The 17,688-nt window shown below is 40.5% G+C and overlaps 1 protein-coding gene across 1 annotated transcript; it reads left to right on the forward strand.

Moving 5' to 3' along the window:
• Window positions 1–257: 257 nt before the first annotated feature.
• bace1 (beta-secretase 1) lies at window positions 258–15,423 on the forward strand. Its single transcript, XM_026192099.2, has 9 exons — window positions 258–707; window positions 8,002–8,090; window positions 8,187–8,403; window positions 9,553–9,690; window positions 10,210–10,344; window positions 10,455–10,556; window positions 10,668–10,817; window positions 13,639–13,810; window positions 13,942–15,423. Exons 1-9 carry the CDS (start codon window positions 396–398, stop codon window positions 14,178–14,180), a joined length of 1,554 nt encoding a protein of 517 aa, XP_026047884.1. The 5' UTR covers window positions 258–395; the 3' UTR covers window positions 14,181–15,423.
• Window positions 15,424–17,688: the final 2,265 nt, after the last annotated feature.

The following is a 17,688-nucleotide window of genomic DNA, read 5'->3' on the forward strand; positions in this document are numbered from 1 at the left end:
CGGAACTACGCAGGCCTGCAGTTTGTTGGCTCACGGAGGCACAGACTGTAATTTACGCGTCGGTGACACCAAGGATTGCCTGGATCAGCTGTGAGGGCGATTTATTATTATTTTTTATTTTATGCTATTTGATTTATTACTCATGCTAGTTGTTGTAGCATGAGTATCCCCCCCTCGACGTGTCATTTAACATGAAGAAAACAGGAGTGAACGCAGAGTGACCTCGTCTCTTCGTGTTTGTGGTTTAACTGCCATCATGCTTTTAGCCGTCATCTTAGCATCCTCACCACCTGAGCTCTCCCCCTGGGTTGCTGCGGACTGGATGTCAAACTGAAGCGAGTGTCGTTAAGTCAGGCTTGAACACGACAAAATCAAAACTTTTACCCGGTTTCACCATGGACATGTTACAGCCTCGCTGGTTAACGGGTATATTTATATGGACGACTTTATGTCTGCTCAGCAGCGGTCAAACCGCCCCCAACTCCTCGGGCCTGTCTCTAGCCATCCGCGTGCCACTGCGGCAAGGTGCTCGCGGCGAACAACCACCGCCGCTGCCACCTGCCGCCTCCGCGAGCAGGAGCCCTGCGCGCAGGCGGAGAGGAGCGCCAGCGGGCGGTATCAGCTTCGTGGACATGATTGATAACCTGCGTGGGAAGTCTGGCCAGGGATACTACGTGGAGATGGCCGTGGGTTCTCCTCCGCAAAAGGTAGAGGTTTCATTCACAAAGAGTAATTGATTTGATGTCCCCTGACTCCTCAGTGTGTATCTCATCACCTTTTTAACCAATGAACACACACCCACTGTAAGAAAATCAATGTAATTAACACCAGGCACACCCAAAAAATCAATATCTTATCCTTAAAACATCCTTCTTTAAGAGTACTCAGACCTATCAGGCAAAACCAGCTTGAAATTATCATTGGATCCAGGGTTATCAATTAGCACAAGACATACCCTGTGATGTTATCTGTATTACACAGTCACCTTAGTGTTGCATCAGTGTGTCAGCATACATGCTCATATATATAGTCTTTGTTAGAGTACGTGTGTGAATCCCTGTGAAAGTGTGAGAAAGGACTGAATGATACGGGCAGATAATGGAACCATTAATTCTGCAGAGTGAGGACTGCCAGCTGGGTGCAGCTGCGGTGTACAGGCTGGCACACAAAGGGCGAGCACGGAGGGAGAGATGGAATGAGAGGATCTGCCAAAAGAGAAGGAGGAAAAAGGAAAAGATGGAGTGGGGTGACAGGGACAGAAGAACATAAACAGAGGGACAAGGGTCAAAGAGAAGAAAGTGGGAGTTTGAGAGTGGAAGAAGAGGAAGGAGAAACAAGTGTGTGTGTGTTACAGAGGGAGGACGTGGAAGTCAGACAGGCAGCTTTCAGGAAACAAAAGCAATGAGATGGTGTGGGAGATGGAAGGCCGAAGGTGCTAAGCGGAGGTGTCACTTTGCCACTGATTCTTCCTGTGTCAGTGAGAGAGACAGAGGGTGAGAAGGAGATCTGTCTGCTGCAGATCAGTCCCCGACAGCAGAGGCCAGTCAGCACTGACAGGCAACACTGTGTGTTGGTGGCTGGAGTGATTGTTATTTATTCATTATTCTAATCTTTCAGCGCAGGAAGCCAAAGTCTGACGTTAAGTGAAATATAGGAAGCCGTGCAGGAAATCTGTCTTCAAAAAAATATATTGATTGTAATTTGAGGAATGCGTCAGAGACTGTTTGTTGGCATTTTCTGAATCTTTGTGTTGCAGACATAACCTTCTAAAAAATAGAAAGAAAACAAAAACAGTGACCTTTGATATGTAGCCGTGGAAGTAAGAAAGAGCATCCAAAATTTAGAGGTGTTAGAAGCTCAGTGAGGTAACCACCCACAGAACACTTTTATTTACTTTCATTTCTGTAATATAAATAACTTTAACTAAAAAGCCAGTCTTCTAGTTTGTTATCTATCATAAATTCTTTATGAGTCAAAAGGGTGTCTTTTTACTTTTGAGCCTGATCATGCCAAAAAAAATCACTGTCACCCTGGTAACTACCAGCTCGATGGCCCCTGACCTGAGGATAATCAATATGAATTCACTTAAGGGCAAAATCCAATTTTGTTGAAAGCTCGTCAAAACTGTAGCCACCATTTTTCTTTCTCCTGCCTTTATTTCTCTGTGGTATGAAATAAAAATGTGTTTTAACTAACTTTAGGAATTTTTAAGATAGATAAAGGTTCTAATTCTCAAAGATTTTTTCATCTGTGTGGTGTGGACGTAGCTCTGAGTCTGAAAAGTGAACCCAGGGAAGGCTTACTTTAAATCTGCAATGTTTTTAGAGGTCACCAGGGGGCGACTCCTCTGGTTGCAAACTTGGCATCCAGCTGTGTAGTCTGTGGGGATCCTTGTCTCTCTTGCTCTGCAACATCAGAAAACATTGATGAGTTTATCGGCTCAGTCACTAGTGTAATGTCTTAATGAGTAAAATATTAAGTTAATTCTGTAAAATTATTGTCATTGTCACAGTCACCCTAACCCTAACCCCCAAAATTATCAAGGTATGTCAGGGATGTGTGGTGTCTTCAGCTTCACAATCATTTTCGCCACTTTCTCTTCCCTTCTGGTTTAAAAACACTGGGATGGAAAAACACACGGAAAAGTCTTGCTATGAAGCCTCAGTGGGTGACTTCATAGTAGCTGCTTTAATCTTTTATATACAGGTCTGGGAACATTTGGAAAGAACCTAAACACTGTCATCACACTTTGATTAAAATGTGGGAAAATCCTTGTTGATACTTGGAATATTGAGACATCACTCACAAGAGATATGTTTGACATATGTTTAACAGATTACAAGCCAATAAGTCATCTATTAACGGTTAAATACCGACAGTTGTTTTTTGGCAAATACAGTTAATCACTCTCTGGCAGACGATCATGGCGGAGTCTGCAGCTTGGATATAAACATTATTTTTATTGCACAAATGGATGAGTCCGATGGGAAAGTACAAACTACATCCAGAACAGAATGAACTTTGTTAAGCTCAAACTAGAGCTGGGCGATAGAACGATAACGATATGTATCGCGATATAACTTTTACTCGATAGAGAAATTAAGCTATCGCGATAGACCTCGCCGCTCTTGTCCTCTTAAAAAAAAAAATTTAAAAAAAAGGTCAGCCAATCCAAATTAAGCAGCGCAGAGCCGAACCAATCACAGCCGCAGCGTCACGTCGCGTGACTTGTTACGTACAGCACAAGTGCCAAGCCGCACGTGTGTTTGTTTGGGAAGCAGCCAGCGGGTAATGGAGCCAGCGCGTAATGGAGGAAATGAGTGTGCCGACTAGAAAAATCAACCGAGCGTGACCGAAGAGAAAACAGATGATGGTTCCAATGCCGGAGAGATTGTCGAACGGAAGAGCCAAAGAAGTTCCGTAGTGTGAAGGTATTTCGGCTATTTCAAGTCTGACAAAAAACAGAGTAGCGTGCACTGTAAATTGTGCCGAAAGCAAGTCTGGAAATACATGCGTCACACTGGTTTCGGTGAAATGAATTTCTACAATACTGTTACTGTTAATTCTACTCTCTGCAGTGTTTAAATGCTTACATATACACACAGTTACTGTCCGTCCACACATACGACTCGGTTCTGCTTCTATGCCCCAGCTTTGTTTACTTTTTCCCACCGAGGCTTCTAGACTTCTGATTGGCCAACATTTCTGCACGGTTAGGAATCTAGCGCCACCTGCTGCTTTGGCATGTTCATAGCAGCGTTTTCCTTCATTTCTGCCTTTATGTGTGGACGGGATTATTTTTTAAAACGAAAACGGAAAATCTCCGTTTTCAAAAATACCCGTGTACGTGTGGACGTAGCCTCAGTCTCTGACTGGAAGTGCTGATTCATCATTCGGCTTTTGTCAGACTAAAGTAACTGTTAAAACTGTTTGAAAAGCTCAGCTATACAACAAGGAGAGATTGAGAATTTCCTTTTAGTTCTCAGTTTATTTGATATTGACAAAAGTTAGTCAGTTTTGTCTGTTCTTCTGTAAAACAAACTAAGATTTATTTTTAGAATTAATATTTTGTTTCTAAGTGGAATTGACAATTTAGTCTGTTTCATTTGTTCTATTTTGAAACTTAAACGCTTTAGCGGCTGCCTTTTGTGTAGTTTGAAATATTTGCCTTTATTTATCTGAAAAAGTCTCATGTTCCTACCCTGTTGAACTTATTATGGGAAATAAATATTTAAATAAAAACAAGCTGCTGATTATTTCACATTTTACTTGTGAGCAACGGCACATTTAAATCTTACAAATATAGTTATTTGGCTTATATCGTGATAGATATCGTTATCGCCTGAAATGAAAAAAAAACATATCGTGATATGTAAAAATCTCATATCGCCCAGCTCTAGCTCAAACACAACTTCAGCTCTTTGGAAACATCTGCACAGATCATATTTAGGTACATTAGTAACATATCATTAATGCTGCAATCCCGAACAGGTTGGAATTCAGAGATTTTGCGTTCCTAGTTGTAAATGTTTTGTGGAACGTCCCCAACAATCCAAGATGGTTGCACTAAATGTAAACAGTGCTAAAACTTTAAACTTTTAATCTGTACAGCCTAGAGCAGGGCGATATGGCCAAAAATATTTATCACGATATATATTTGAAAATTTGCGATAACGATATAACCGACGATATAATTGATGCGAGACAAAATACAACTCCACAACATTACTAGCGCAAAAAGACAACCTTCCATTTATTTTCACTTAAACAAGAAGCTGGTTTTTATGTACATTAAAGCTTTATAAAAATGTAACAGTGCAAATGCAAATTCCTTGCTGAAAGTTTAACCAAAAGGCATTTCCAGTAGAAATGGGCTGACATATCCTGAGCATAACCATGTATAATATCACTGAAGTTAAAAAGAAGTGCTTTGCAGTCTGAGGTACACCTGTGCACTACTCATGATGTCAGATCAACATCCTGATGTGGCACACCTGTGAGGTGGGATGGATTATCTCAATATAGCAGATGTGCCCACTACCACACATTTGGACTGATTTGTGACCACTGTTTGGGAGGGATGGTTATATTGTGTATCTGGAATGAATTTTAGGTCTCTACGTCCATCCCATGGGGAATGGGAGCAGTAACAAAGGTGTTGCGTTTATATTTTTGTTGAGTGTATATGTGTGTTATCATTTTGGATGCCACAAAGGGAAAAATTCCCTGTTAATTTCCTTCTGGTGACTTGGTACCATATTTTCATTGCTGATATTTGTGGCAGCTAGTGGACTTGTCTCAACTTAAGTCAGGGACTTGAACCATAAGACTTTCAAACACAAATAGCTGTTATCCTGTAATCTTAACACTGTCTATTAACAGTATTACAGATGGGGAAAACATTTGCTGCCTACCTTCAGGGCTGAGTTTTATCGTTATAATTTTTTATTTAGTAATTAGATTTTTTTTTTTTCATTTTTACTCATTTTTTAAAAAATTCTGTTTACTTTCAGTCAGTTTTCAAAGAGGTTTGTCTTATTTCAGTTTTTATTGTTTGAAAATGTTTAATCTAGTTTAATTAGTTTTAATCTTTTAAAATGATTAAAATGTGGAGGGCATATGGCAGATGCAAGATTTAGGAAAATCAGTGTAGGTCTTATAATATAGTATATACAGTATACAATAGAAATGCAAAACCTTTTGAAGGCAGTTGTTTCTCAGTCTTTTAGACATCCAGAGTCTCATCCATCAATGACTGATCAGGCAAGTTGTAAGAACATTTTTACTAACAAATACAAAAACTTAAGATACTGCCTCTATATTTTTTATTCTTTATTTTTATTAATTTTACAAGTTCACAAAATTGTTTCAGTTAAATTACTTTTTGCTTTTTATTTTTATTTTAGTTGACTGAAATGTGTTTTAAGATCTACTTTTAACTAGTTTAGTTTTAGTTCACTATAATAACCTTGTTATTGGACAACTAATGTGGGTTATGTGGCTCATAGTTAAATGGCTAACGTGCACCAGTCAGGTTAACATTTATGGTAATTGTTCAGTACTTTAGTATTAAAGAAACATATGCTTTACTGATCTCTTGAAATTCTTCATTAAAAAAAACAGGTGATAATCTTTAAGATGCTTCATCAAAGTTTGTTGTGCTGCTGTTCACACGTTCAGCTGCTAGTGAGGGGAGGGGCATTGTGCTGGTCTGCAGAGCTGCAGTTGTTTCTCAGCTAGAGGAGAGGAAGATGCTACTGTTGCAAATGAGTATCTAATCTGATTGTAGTATTTAGTATCAATTATCCAAGTAGCAAAACTTTTTCTCCTATTCATTACAAATGCTGGCTACGGTACCTGTGGTACTGAAAAAAGTTCTCAGAATTTTGGTATGGAAAGGTACCACAGGTATGTGTTCTGGTGACATCCCTGGTGACAGTCATGTCAGAATTGCTACTGGGCCAATAATAATGTGTATGTGAATAATGCTTACAAAATGCATTTTTAATTGCATTTTGGTAGTTATTAAAACAAAAATTATTCATAACAAGTTTATTTGTTTTGTTTTGACTGTCCGTCACACACCCCTGGAGATCCTCAGAGCCAACTTCAAGAAGTAAAATATAGAGTATACAAACCTTTGGATGTAGATATGTATGTGTTAGAGATTAAGAGTGGCACTATAACTCAGAGCACTAGATGAATCATTTGGTCAGCGTTGGCCAAATGGTCTTGAATTTTAATGAGCACATACAGAGACACGAAGGAGACACTTTACATTTATTTATTAGAAGTAATGTTGCGGAAATGACCCTGATCCATTTACAGTAACTTTCAAAAACAGAATGTAGGTTGCATTCTGTTCTCGTAACTGCTAAATGATTTCTCCTCCATAGTGAAGGGGGAAGGGTGTATAATGGATGGAACAGACAGGCACTCTGCCAGAGAGGACAGGAAGACAGATAGAGAGAGTGCAGGGAGAGGCATGAGGTCTCAGTGTGTCAGGATGCAGTGGCTTTCGTCATTTGGGATCCTTGTGTGTGTGGCCCCGCGCACATCTCGGTGACTCAGGATGCGTGTGTGAAAGATTCAGACCTATAAAGTGTAGTCAGCAAATTTCTTTCCAAGAAAGGAGGACAGGGTGCGTACAGAAATATGGCTGACCGTGTTTTTGGGGAAAGTACAGGTGGATGTCAGTGATGTGAACATATGTATGTCTCTGTGTGTGTATGTATGTGTGTGTGTGTTGGTAAGATAGACAGTCAGGATTTATTCTGGGCTTTCAGTGCTGGCCCTTGAGACTCCAGCACTTCTCTGGATATTTAAAGAGCCAATCCATTATTGAACAGCTTGCTGTTGGTTCAGTGTCTGCCTGTGTGTTCATCTGTTTGGGTTTCTCTGTGCCACTCTGTCTCTGCTCTCAGCTGAAGTCTCGGTCTTTCTCTAAATTTCTCATTTATCAATAAAATGCAGTCAGAAATGGTGCTGTGCAACATGGGGTACACAGTCATGCATAGTTGTAAATGATCGTGTAGTATTATACATAATTAACATGAGGCAGACGTGGCTTATTTCTCTTCTCCTCGCTGTCTGCCGCGGTGCTCCATTCATACTTTTACTAACTGTTTTGACCGACTACGCAAAATACGATACTTGCATTAGAGATGCTGACAGAAGAGGAGGAGACGGGGAGTAGAATGGGCAACCTGAGAGGAGGGGAGGGTTGGAGTGGAGACTGAGAGGGGACAGAGAAGGACATTCAGGTCAAAAGGAAGCATCACAGGACACTACAACAATACAGTGATGTGTACAGTAAATTCCTGAGGTGAAAAATGAAAGTCAGTTAGAGATGAGGCTAATTACTTGCCAAAAACAGCCTGTAAAACCTTAAACTATCTATAAAATATTGATGTTTTCGATTGTAGACAGCAAACGTAATATTGTTTTACAAACTTGTGGTATGTGTTTAATAAATCCCTCTCTCTGCTTTCCTGCATTCAGTTGAATATCCTGGTGGATACTGGAAGCAGTAACTTTGCAGTCGGGGCGGCTGCTCATCCTTTCCTGCGCAGATACTACCATCGATCGCTGTGAGTAGAGACTCAGTCAGATATAGAAGTTGTTCGGAAACATTTTATGAAGGCTGGAGGAGAGTAAAACGAATCCTGCCCATTGTTCATTAACAGCTCCACCTCGTACCGCGACCTGGGTAGGAGTGTGTACGTTCCCTACACACAGGGACGCTGGGAAGGAGAGCTGGGCACCGACCTAGTCTCAGTCCCGCATGGACCCAACGCCACGCTGCGCGCCAATATTGCTGCAATCACACAGTCGGATCGCTTCTTTATCAATGGATCTAACTGGGAGGGAATCCTGGGGCTTGCCTATGCTGATATAGCCCGGGTAAGAATCACTCTGTCTTTCCAAAATATGAGAAAAGAAAATCTCAATTCAAACTTTACAAGACACTTACAAATGCCATTATCCAAAGCAGCCTAACATATTAAAGTTAGGGCTAGAAGTTAGATTATGTCTCGACTGCTAATACGCTTACTTAAAAGTGACATGTGATGAAATTATAAAGGAGAACAAATGAATGTGAGGACATGCAAAATAGATTTTATTATCACATCATACATCTATATTTAGCTCTTGTGGAAATTAGTGAGAGCATGTGACCAAACTGTCAAGCGGCACAGTATCAGATGTGGGTAAGCGATGCTACTAATCTAGCAAAAGATCAAGAAACTATTGAACTGGTGATGAAAAAAGTTTGGTTCTTTCAATTTAAACCTAAACCTGTGATTCGATTTTGTTACTCAGATGTCAAAGATCAGTGTAGTTTTATTACATACGGCATAAATGCCCACTTTATGATACAATAAAAAGTAAGTAATTTTATTCGCGACAGTAAGGTGTTTGGGGGTTTTGAATATGTAATTATTTGGGGCTGTGACAGTGGTCTGAATTAGGTTCACTTGTTCATATTTTCATGCACAATTTCCACAGAACATGGAAGTGGATTCAAAGTCCAAGGAAAGACCTTGGACTTTGAATCCTGTATCACACTTACACCTATTGGCATAATAACTGCCACACTGACATCTGCAGAAAAGTAATATGTGATTAGACAGCAGAACTGCTGATGTGTCAGGAGGAGGATATTTAAGAAACTGAAAGCAGGTTGGGACGGGACAAAATATTGACCCGGCAATATATTTCATTGCATCCTCCCAAACATTATTTACAGAGAGGTGCCAAATATTAACATTTTTATTGAAACATTTACCTAAAAAATTACAATACTGAACTCTATTAAAATGAGAAAACAGTGAACACACACATTAACACCACAGTGCAGTCAACACATAGTTTTTGCATCTTTCCTTTTTTAGGGTCCGGTTACACAGATGATGTCATGTGTGGTAGATGATTATTCTTTATAATCATTGCTGTATAGATGTACCATTTATATCATGATAGTATTGAATCTGTAGCTATGGTCTGATTCCCGGTTCTATTCTGGACTTATTTGTCTGTGTTTCCCTCCAGCCTGATGAGAAATTGGAGCCTTTCTTTGACTCTTTGGTTCGCCAGACTCCTGTCCCCAACCTCTTCTCTCTCCAGCTGTGTGGTGCAGGCTTCACACAAAACTACTCCCTGGGCAGCGCTACAGTTGGCGGAAGCATGGTGAGAAACACTTATAGCTCTTTTCCACTCGTACCTACTCGACTCGACTCGAGTCTTCTTGGTTTCGGTCATTTTCCATTACAATTGAGCACCACCTAATGCTCATGGGTCGTTATAGCAACACGCCCGAAACTCCTGTGACTTCATTTGTATCTAACACAAACACAAGACAACAGTGGGGGACGTTGAGGCGATGGTATACCTGCTTCTCAGTATATGGCTGTTTGTCAGATTCAGGTACCACGTGGGGTTTTTCATGTAACCATTGCCCTTGTTGCCGGGTTTCAAAAATGGTGGTTTATTTTCATGAAGAAGATGCTCTCATGGTTCATCGAGTGACGCCAATGACTAGCCAATTGGTGACATGCAGTCTGCTGACGTCACATTTTCAGATGGACTCAGATTGGACAGGGCATAAGTGGACAACTCTAAAAACCAAGCAAAGGCAAGCAGGGTTGAGTAGGTACTAGTGCACATGTGTTAGGCCGGATTGGACTCTATTATTCCCCTTGCTTTCAGATCATTGGAGGTGTGGATCCATCACTCTATGTGGGAGAGCTTTGGTACACACCCATCCGCAGGGAGTGGTACTATGAGGTTATCATCGTACGTATTGAGGTAAACGGACAGGACCTGAACATGGACTGTAAAGAGGTGAGGCTCGATAAGTAGATTCCTACGAAAGCTAAAAAAAACACAAACAGACTAATGAAGGATGTGTAAGAAATTTGAAATATGCCTGACTGTGTCACTGTCTTCTACAGTACAACTACGATAAGAGCATTGTGGACAGTGGAACTACCAACCTTCGACTGCCTAGAAAAGTGTTCCAGGCTGCAGTCAAAGCTATTGAAGCTGCCTCCTCAGTCAGTACTACTATAATGTACCATCACGTTTATATCACCGCCCTGGTCGTCTGGTTTGTACTGAGTGGATTATGAGAACCAACTAATGTCCTTCCGACCCTGATTTTTCAGACCGAGCAGTTTCCCTCTGGGTTCTGGCTCGGGGAGCAGCTGGTGTGCTGGCAGGCTGGCACCACGCCCTGGCACATCTTCCCCGTCATCTCCCTCTACCTGATGAGCGAAGTCCGTAACCAGTCCTTCAGAATCTCCATCCTGCCGCAGGTAGTCACAGCAGTCTCGCTCTGGATCTGAGTATAATTTTATAAAGCTGGAGTTTTAGAAGGGTCAGGGACATAAAGCTGTATTGCTCAACCTTGAATTCTCTCCGGGTGATGTGAAATTAAATGTTATTTTGTAAGATCTTTTGATAAGAAGATTACATTTAAAAATGTTATTCATTTCCGTCATTGGTGCAAGACGCAGTTATGCAAGAATGTAGTTAGCATAACCACTGTATGAGGTCTCGACACCGTGTATTCATCAGTAAGTGAAAAGTTTTAACTTTCATTTGGACTTTGCACAGTACAAAAACTGTGGTCAGAGCAAACACACCAATATATGCAGTTCCACTCCTCATGGAATGAAAGCACAACTAGAAACCGTGACAAAAGAAAAGAGCACGTTTGAATGTCCTTTGAATATATTTTCTAAAGGTTTTAAAAGTAATTCAACGTCCTTTTTTTGTTGTTTTTTTATAAATTGGAAGCCGCTCAGACAGACCTTGATGGTGACGAGATTAATAGAATTTGAGATGTCAAAGAAAAGTTCACTGCAATAAATATCTGAGTGGGTTGTGACCTTGATACTGTCAGAAAAATTAAAAGCTTATTTATTTTACTTTGTGTCCCTCTGTTTGAATGTCTGTAGCAGGTATAATACAGTGAATGACTTTGCTATAACAACTGCATATACAGGAACACTTGAGCTGGAAAAATCTGCCTCTGTAATCTGATTGTTATTTGTTCTGAATAAGATCCTTTAAATATGAAAACATATGATCGCTCTCTAGTGGACAGCTTTGCAATTACATCATTGATTCTAGGTCATAGCTCAGTACTGATCAGCAAACAATATCTGCTACTAGTCCAGTGTGGCGTTATAGCCAGGATGTTCATATTAAACAAGTCCGGTTAGTGAGGTTAGTGTATGTACAGTCAAACTGTATGAGCCAAAAAATCATACGGTCAGCTTTTGTGGGGCAGCCACTGAAAAGGAGGTTGACTTAAATAAAGCTAAAACAGCTTGTTTCAGGCAGCTGAGGGCACTTCAGTAAGGCCCGGTACAAGATAAATAAGGATTATTTCCCACTATGCAAAGCTACTCTAACAGGCTCTAAGAATAAAACTGTGCAATGAGAAATTAGGGTGATACGGGCATTTTAGTGAGCTCTCTAGTCTCTGTATAAAACAAAGTAACCAAGTTACTCAAAACACAAACCTTGTTGTAAGTAGGGATTTAAACGGTGCTTAAACGGTGCTCGAACCGGTGCTCAAAGAATGGAAAACACAAACTTTGTCCAAAAACCTCTCATGTTTAACTGTTTTCCACTTTTTCTTTGGTCATTTTAGCCTTTTTGGCCAGGGTGAAGGGAGCATCTGCCATCAAACAAGAAGACAGCCGCATGTAACTACGACGGTGTTTGCTAGTTCACCTTACGTGCATTAATGTAATAACATGGTTAGCCTACTCAACGTAAATTACACACGGACAACATTAAGCTACTCACGCAGAGAAGAACGGCTGCTGCTGCCGTCATCATCCATCATCATTTCTGCTACACTGGCAGGGCTAGGTGCCAGGACTCTCCTCTTCGGGTTCTTGGGGGATGTTGCTCCGTGTCCAATAACAGGCACCACACCCGCAGTAGATGTGCTCGATGTGAGGTCTCGCAGCAAGCTATCAAATACGGTGCATTTCTCGGCTTTAAAAAAAGCTCTATGTGTCAGGTGTTTCATCAGATTTCAGGTGTTACCTCCTTTGCACAGTATCACAGTATCACCTTAAAGCACTTGTTGCAGGCTGCTGAGTTTGTGTCTTTTGCTGTAAAGTACAGCCAGACTTTTGACCGCTTCGCCTTGAGCATTTTTAATCTGTAGCTCTGCTCTAAAAGAACGTACGTACCTGGGCCCGCCTACTATCCTCAGAAAGGTAAAATGATTGGCTAGAATCTGAAGTGTATGACATCTCAGGAAAAAAAAGCACCGAAATAAAGCACTGAAATGTGCGCTGCTTTTCGGTCTGGTTACTACCATCTAGTTGTGAGCACTTTGGTTTGGGAACTATTTTCTACACGGACATTTCTTTCTGCAGATTGATTTTGTTTATGTCAGGAGAAAAAAAATGCTTTCTACATTTTATACCATTGTCATGATTTCTGGAGACATCGCTGCTATCTCTCGTTCAGCTTCATCTAGCACTCTGACATTGCAATATCTGAGCATGATGCACAAACTCTCTGTCTCTTTGCCTGTGAATTCCTCCTACACATGCAGGAGTTGAGCAACCAGGCTTGACAGGTACATCTTAGGCCCCTGAAGGCTTTTATCTATATCACATACTAAGATGTTTTTTGAATCTGATAACTCAAGAATGTAGTTGGTACCATCAGTGCATCTACTGGGAGGCTGAGGGGTAGCGCTGGGTGTTGCCCGTATTTTTAATATTTATGCACCTCTAACATCTTATAAAAGCATAGCATTGTTTTAATTTCATGACAATGACATCTAATTTATATCCAAAAATTTTGAATTATGGATGATGTATTACTTCGTCATGTTGCCTAGCGACCACCTAACAATGAGCCAGGTGACCCGCTTTTAGCCATGAAGGCACAATATCGTTTTAATTTCTTTACCGTGTCCTCAAACGCTGTTACAAAATAGCTGAGATGTTTTGTAAAGAGTAAATAACAACAACATGCAGTGATTTGCAAATCTCACATGATGGTGTATTTTAAGAATGAAGTAATGGTGATTACACAAGGGCTGTGCATGCCTGATGCTGGGTGTCTGACTCTACTTTTTTTCTTTTCTTTTGTATGCAGCAATACTTGCGTCCAGTGGAAGACGTGGCCTCTGCTCAGGAGGACTGCTACAAGTTTGCTGTGTCCCAGTCCAGCACCGGCACAGTGATGGGCGCCGTCATCATGGAAGGCTTCTACGTGGTGTTTGACCGCGAGAAGAAACGCATCGGATTTGCTGTTAGCACCTGCCATGGTGAGGAGCAGGGGATGGAGGGATGACAGAGAAAAAATGGGAGAAAAGAGAAGGAGGCAGAAGAAATGTAGGTAGTATTGTTCTGTTTCTTGACTACATACAATCCTATTTTGTTTTTTTTGTTTTTTTAGTGCATGATGAGTTCCGCACAGCCTCCGTGGAGGGTCCGTTCCACGGGGTCGACCTGGAGGACTGCGGCTACAACATCCCCCAGACGGACGAGTCCACCCTTATGACCATCGCCTACATCATGGCGGGCATCTGCGCTCTCTTCATGCTGCCGCTGTGTCTCATGGTGTGCCAGTGGCGCTTTGCCCGCTGCCTGCACCCACATGGGGACTTCGCTGACGACATATCGCTCCTAAAGTGAAAAGGAAGACGTGGAGGTCATATAAAGACATGTGCTTGAAAGGCAGGATAAACATGGACTGTGGTTAAAAAGTGTTTTAAAATGTCGGTGCTGTTAAAACAGGAGCTTTGAAAAGATTTTTCAGCTAACGTTAACTAAAGAAAATGGTGACAGCCTTGCTGCCCTCAAGTGTTTTGCAAGGATAACTAGAGCCGTTACAAAAAAGCCGTTTTCATCAGCATCAACTTTGCCTGTTTGAGCTACCTATGCAGATCAGCATGGCTATAGAGAGCAGATGCAGGAAAATGTGAAATGAAAGAATAATGATTATAAATAGTATATAAATAAATCACAACAATGGATTTGTTTTGTAACTCGGAAAGGTTTGTCTCTTAACATTTGGAACTTGAGGAAAGAGCATTTAGAAACATTAAAACACTTTTAATGAAGAAAATCACGCCAGATATGAGTACTGGATGGAGATAATGTAAACATATGGACGTATGAACTGGTCACTGTGTGCGTGTGTGTGTGTGTATAGATGTTCTGTTTGTGGCTTAGAGTGAATGAGACGAGTCTGATACATGTGAGCATGCCTGTAGATGTGCGCAGCTGTACTGTAAGTGAGAAGTGTACTGAGAGGTTTAACAAAAATGGAAACATGATAATAGCGCCAATGAAATGACATATGCCAGCAAATGAATCCTGCAATGCAAAACAAGTATGCATAACGTGGCTAATTTGATTAAATATCAGACGTTATATTTAAAGTATAAAAATCGGTTTTGCTTTGTGTGAAACTGAGACTACTGAACACAGCAGATGTCACTTTTTCTTATTATATTGATGGCTTCAATTATCTACTGTACATAAAGGTTGTGCATTCCAGATCATGTATTTGCGCAGACACACACAAAACACACAGAGCTTATATCCCTGCATATGACTGCTGCACCATCTGATGATTACCACATGTAACAAGAACACATGACAAGCAAACAAACCAAGACTTTATAGGGCTTTTTTTCCACAAACACAAACTGAATCACTCACCACATCTTTCAAGGGGGACCATACATGTATGCTTGGACAAAGATACCAGCCCAACGTATGTTATACACTAAAGAACACTATGTATGTCTATAAGAGACTGTTTGTATTGTCTCCGAACAAGGTGTAAATAGGTCAACTCAGAACTGTTTATTTATCTGCCAGGCGCTGGCAGCACTGTTGAACCAATAAAATACTAATTGTAACTGGAAAATGTGTTGTCTATGTACGTGTGTGTGCGGAATTATTAGGCAAATGAGTATTTTGTCCACATCATCCTCTTCATGCATGTTGTCTTACTCCAAGCTGTAAATGCTCGAAAGCCTACTACCAATTAAGCATATTAGGTGATGTGCATCTCTGTAATGAGAAGGGGTGTGGTCTAATGACATCAACACCCTATATCAGGTGTGCATAATTATTAGGCAACGTCCTTTCCTTTGGCAAAATGGGTCAAAAGAAGGACTTGACAGGCTCAGAAAAGTCAAAAATAGTGAGATATCTTGCAGAGGGATGCTGCAGTCTCAAAATTGCAAAGCTTCTGAAGCGTGATCATCGAACAATCAAGCATTTCATTCAAAATAGTCAACAGGGTCGCAAGAAGCGTGTGGAAAAACCAAGGCGCAAAATAACTGCCCATGAACTGAGAAAAGTCAAGCGTGCAGCTGCCAAGATGTCACTTGCCACCAGTTTGGCCATATTTCAGAGCTGCAACATCACTGGAGTGCCCAAAAGCACAAGGTGTGCAATACTCAGAGACATGGCCAAGGTAAGAAAGGCTGAAAGACGACCATCACTGAACAAGACACACAAGCTGAAACGTCAAGACTGGGCCAAGAAATATCTCAAGACTGGTTTTTCTAAGGTTTTATGGACTGATGAAATGAGAGTGAGTCTTGATGGGCCAGATGGATGGGCCCGTGGCTGGATTGGTAAAGGGCAGAGAGCTCCAGTCCGACTCAGACGCCAGCAAGGTGGAGGTGGAGTACTGGTTTGGGCTGGTATCATCAAAGATGAGCTTGTGGGGCCTTTTCGGGTTGAGGATGGAGTCGAGCTCAACTCCCAGTCCTACTGCCAGTTTCTGGAAGACACCTTCTTCAAGCAGTGGTACAGGAAGAAGTCTGCATCCTTCAAGAAAATCATGATTTTCATGCAGGACAATGCTCCATCACACGCGTCCAAGTACTCCACAGCGTGGCTGGCAAGAAAGGGTATAAAAGAAGAAAAACTAATGACATGGCCTCCTCGTTCACCTGATCTGAACCCCATTGAGAACCTGTGGTCCATCATCAAATGTGAGATTTACAAGGAGGGAAAACAGTACACCTCTCTGAACAGTGTCTGGGAGGCTGTGGTTGCTGCTGCACGCAATGTTGATGGTGAACAGATCAAAACACTGACAGAATCCATGGATGGCAGGCTTTTGAGTGTCCTTGCAAAGAAAGGTGGCTATATTGGTCGCTGATTTGTTTTTGTTTTGTTTTTGAATGTCAGAAATGTATATTTGTGAATGTGGAGATGTTATATTGGTGTCACTGGTAAAAATAAATGATTGAAATGGGTATATATTTGTTTTTTGTTAAGTTGCCTAATAATTATGCACAGTAATAGTCACCTGCACACACAGATATCCCCCTAAAATAGCTAAAACTAAAAACAAACTAAAAACTACTTCCAAAAACATTCAGCTTTGATATTAATGAGTTTTTTGGGTTCATTGAGAACATGGTTGTTGTTCAATAATAAAATTATTCCTCAAAAATACAACTTGCCTAATAATTCTGCACTCCCTGTATGTATGTATATATATATATATATATATATATATATATATATATATATATATATATATATATATATATATATATATATATATATATATATATATATATATATATATATATATATATATATATATATATATATGTAGGTGTGTGTTATTAAACTCAACTGCAATAGCCTTGCAAGATTTGTAATTTAAAATAAGCCCTACATGTTTCTTGGCCTTGATGTGGCCCTCTATTTCTTCCATTGTCTAAAACAAACCGTTATAGCTCAACTTTCTTCTGATTGGCTGCCCCTTGCAATCAGAAGAGGTCGATGGGGCTTCTGTGGTCACAGACAGAGCTGTGTGCAAAGGATATTAGGGAAATCTCCCATTTAACATAATTAAACATAAAAAACTATCAAACAGTAATCATTTAGTAACTACATAAGCACCTCGTATTAGAATGATATCTTCAAACTTAAAAAACGAAACAAAAATGACAGAAACGTTCCTGTTTTTCTCCTAATATCTACAATAAAAAGTACAGAACTTTTTCTGTGCTTTTACACATTCCCTCCTGCAATGTAAGCCCAAAGATATGGGATCAGAACGATGCCACCTTGAAATGAAACCGAAAAAAAAAATATTGTAACTGAAATAAATGTACTGAAAACTCTTGTATTGAAACTGAAAAAAATTGATAGTGAAAAA

This window comes from Astatotilapia calliptera, chromosome 14, assembly GCF_964374335.1.
Source record: "Astatotilapia calliptera chromosome 14, fAstCal68.1, whole genome shotgun sequence".
Taxonomy (NCBI): Eukaryota; Metazoa; Chordata; class Actinopteri; order Cichliformes; family Cichlidae; genus Astatotilapia; species Astatotilapia calliptera.

Excerpts from the sequence above, each read along its gene's own strand:
- bace1 (XM_026192099.2), top strand. The coding sequence starts at position 396 with ATGGACATGTTACAGCCTCGCTGGTTAACGGGTATATTTATATGGACG. Across the intron at positions 708-8,001 it reads TGGGTTCTCCTCCGCAAAAG|TTGAATATCCTGGTGGATAC; the intron begins GTAGAGGTTTCA and ends TCCTGCATTCAG. Across the intron at positions 10,818-13,638 it reads GAATCTCCATCCTGCCGCAG|CAATACTTGCGTCCAGTGGA; the intron begins GTAGTCACAGCA and ends TTTTGTATGCAG.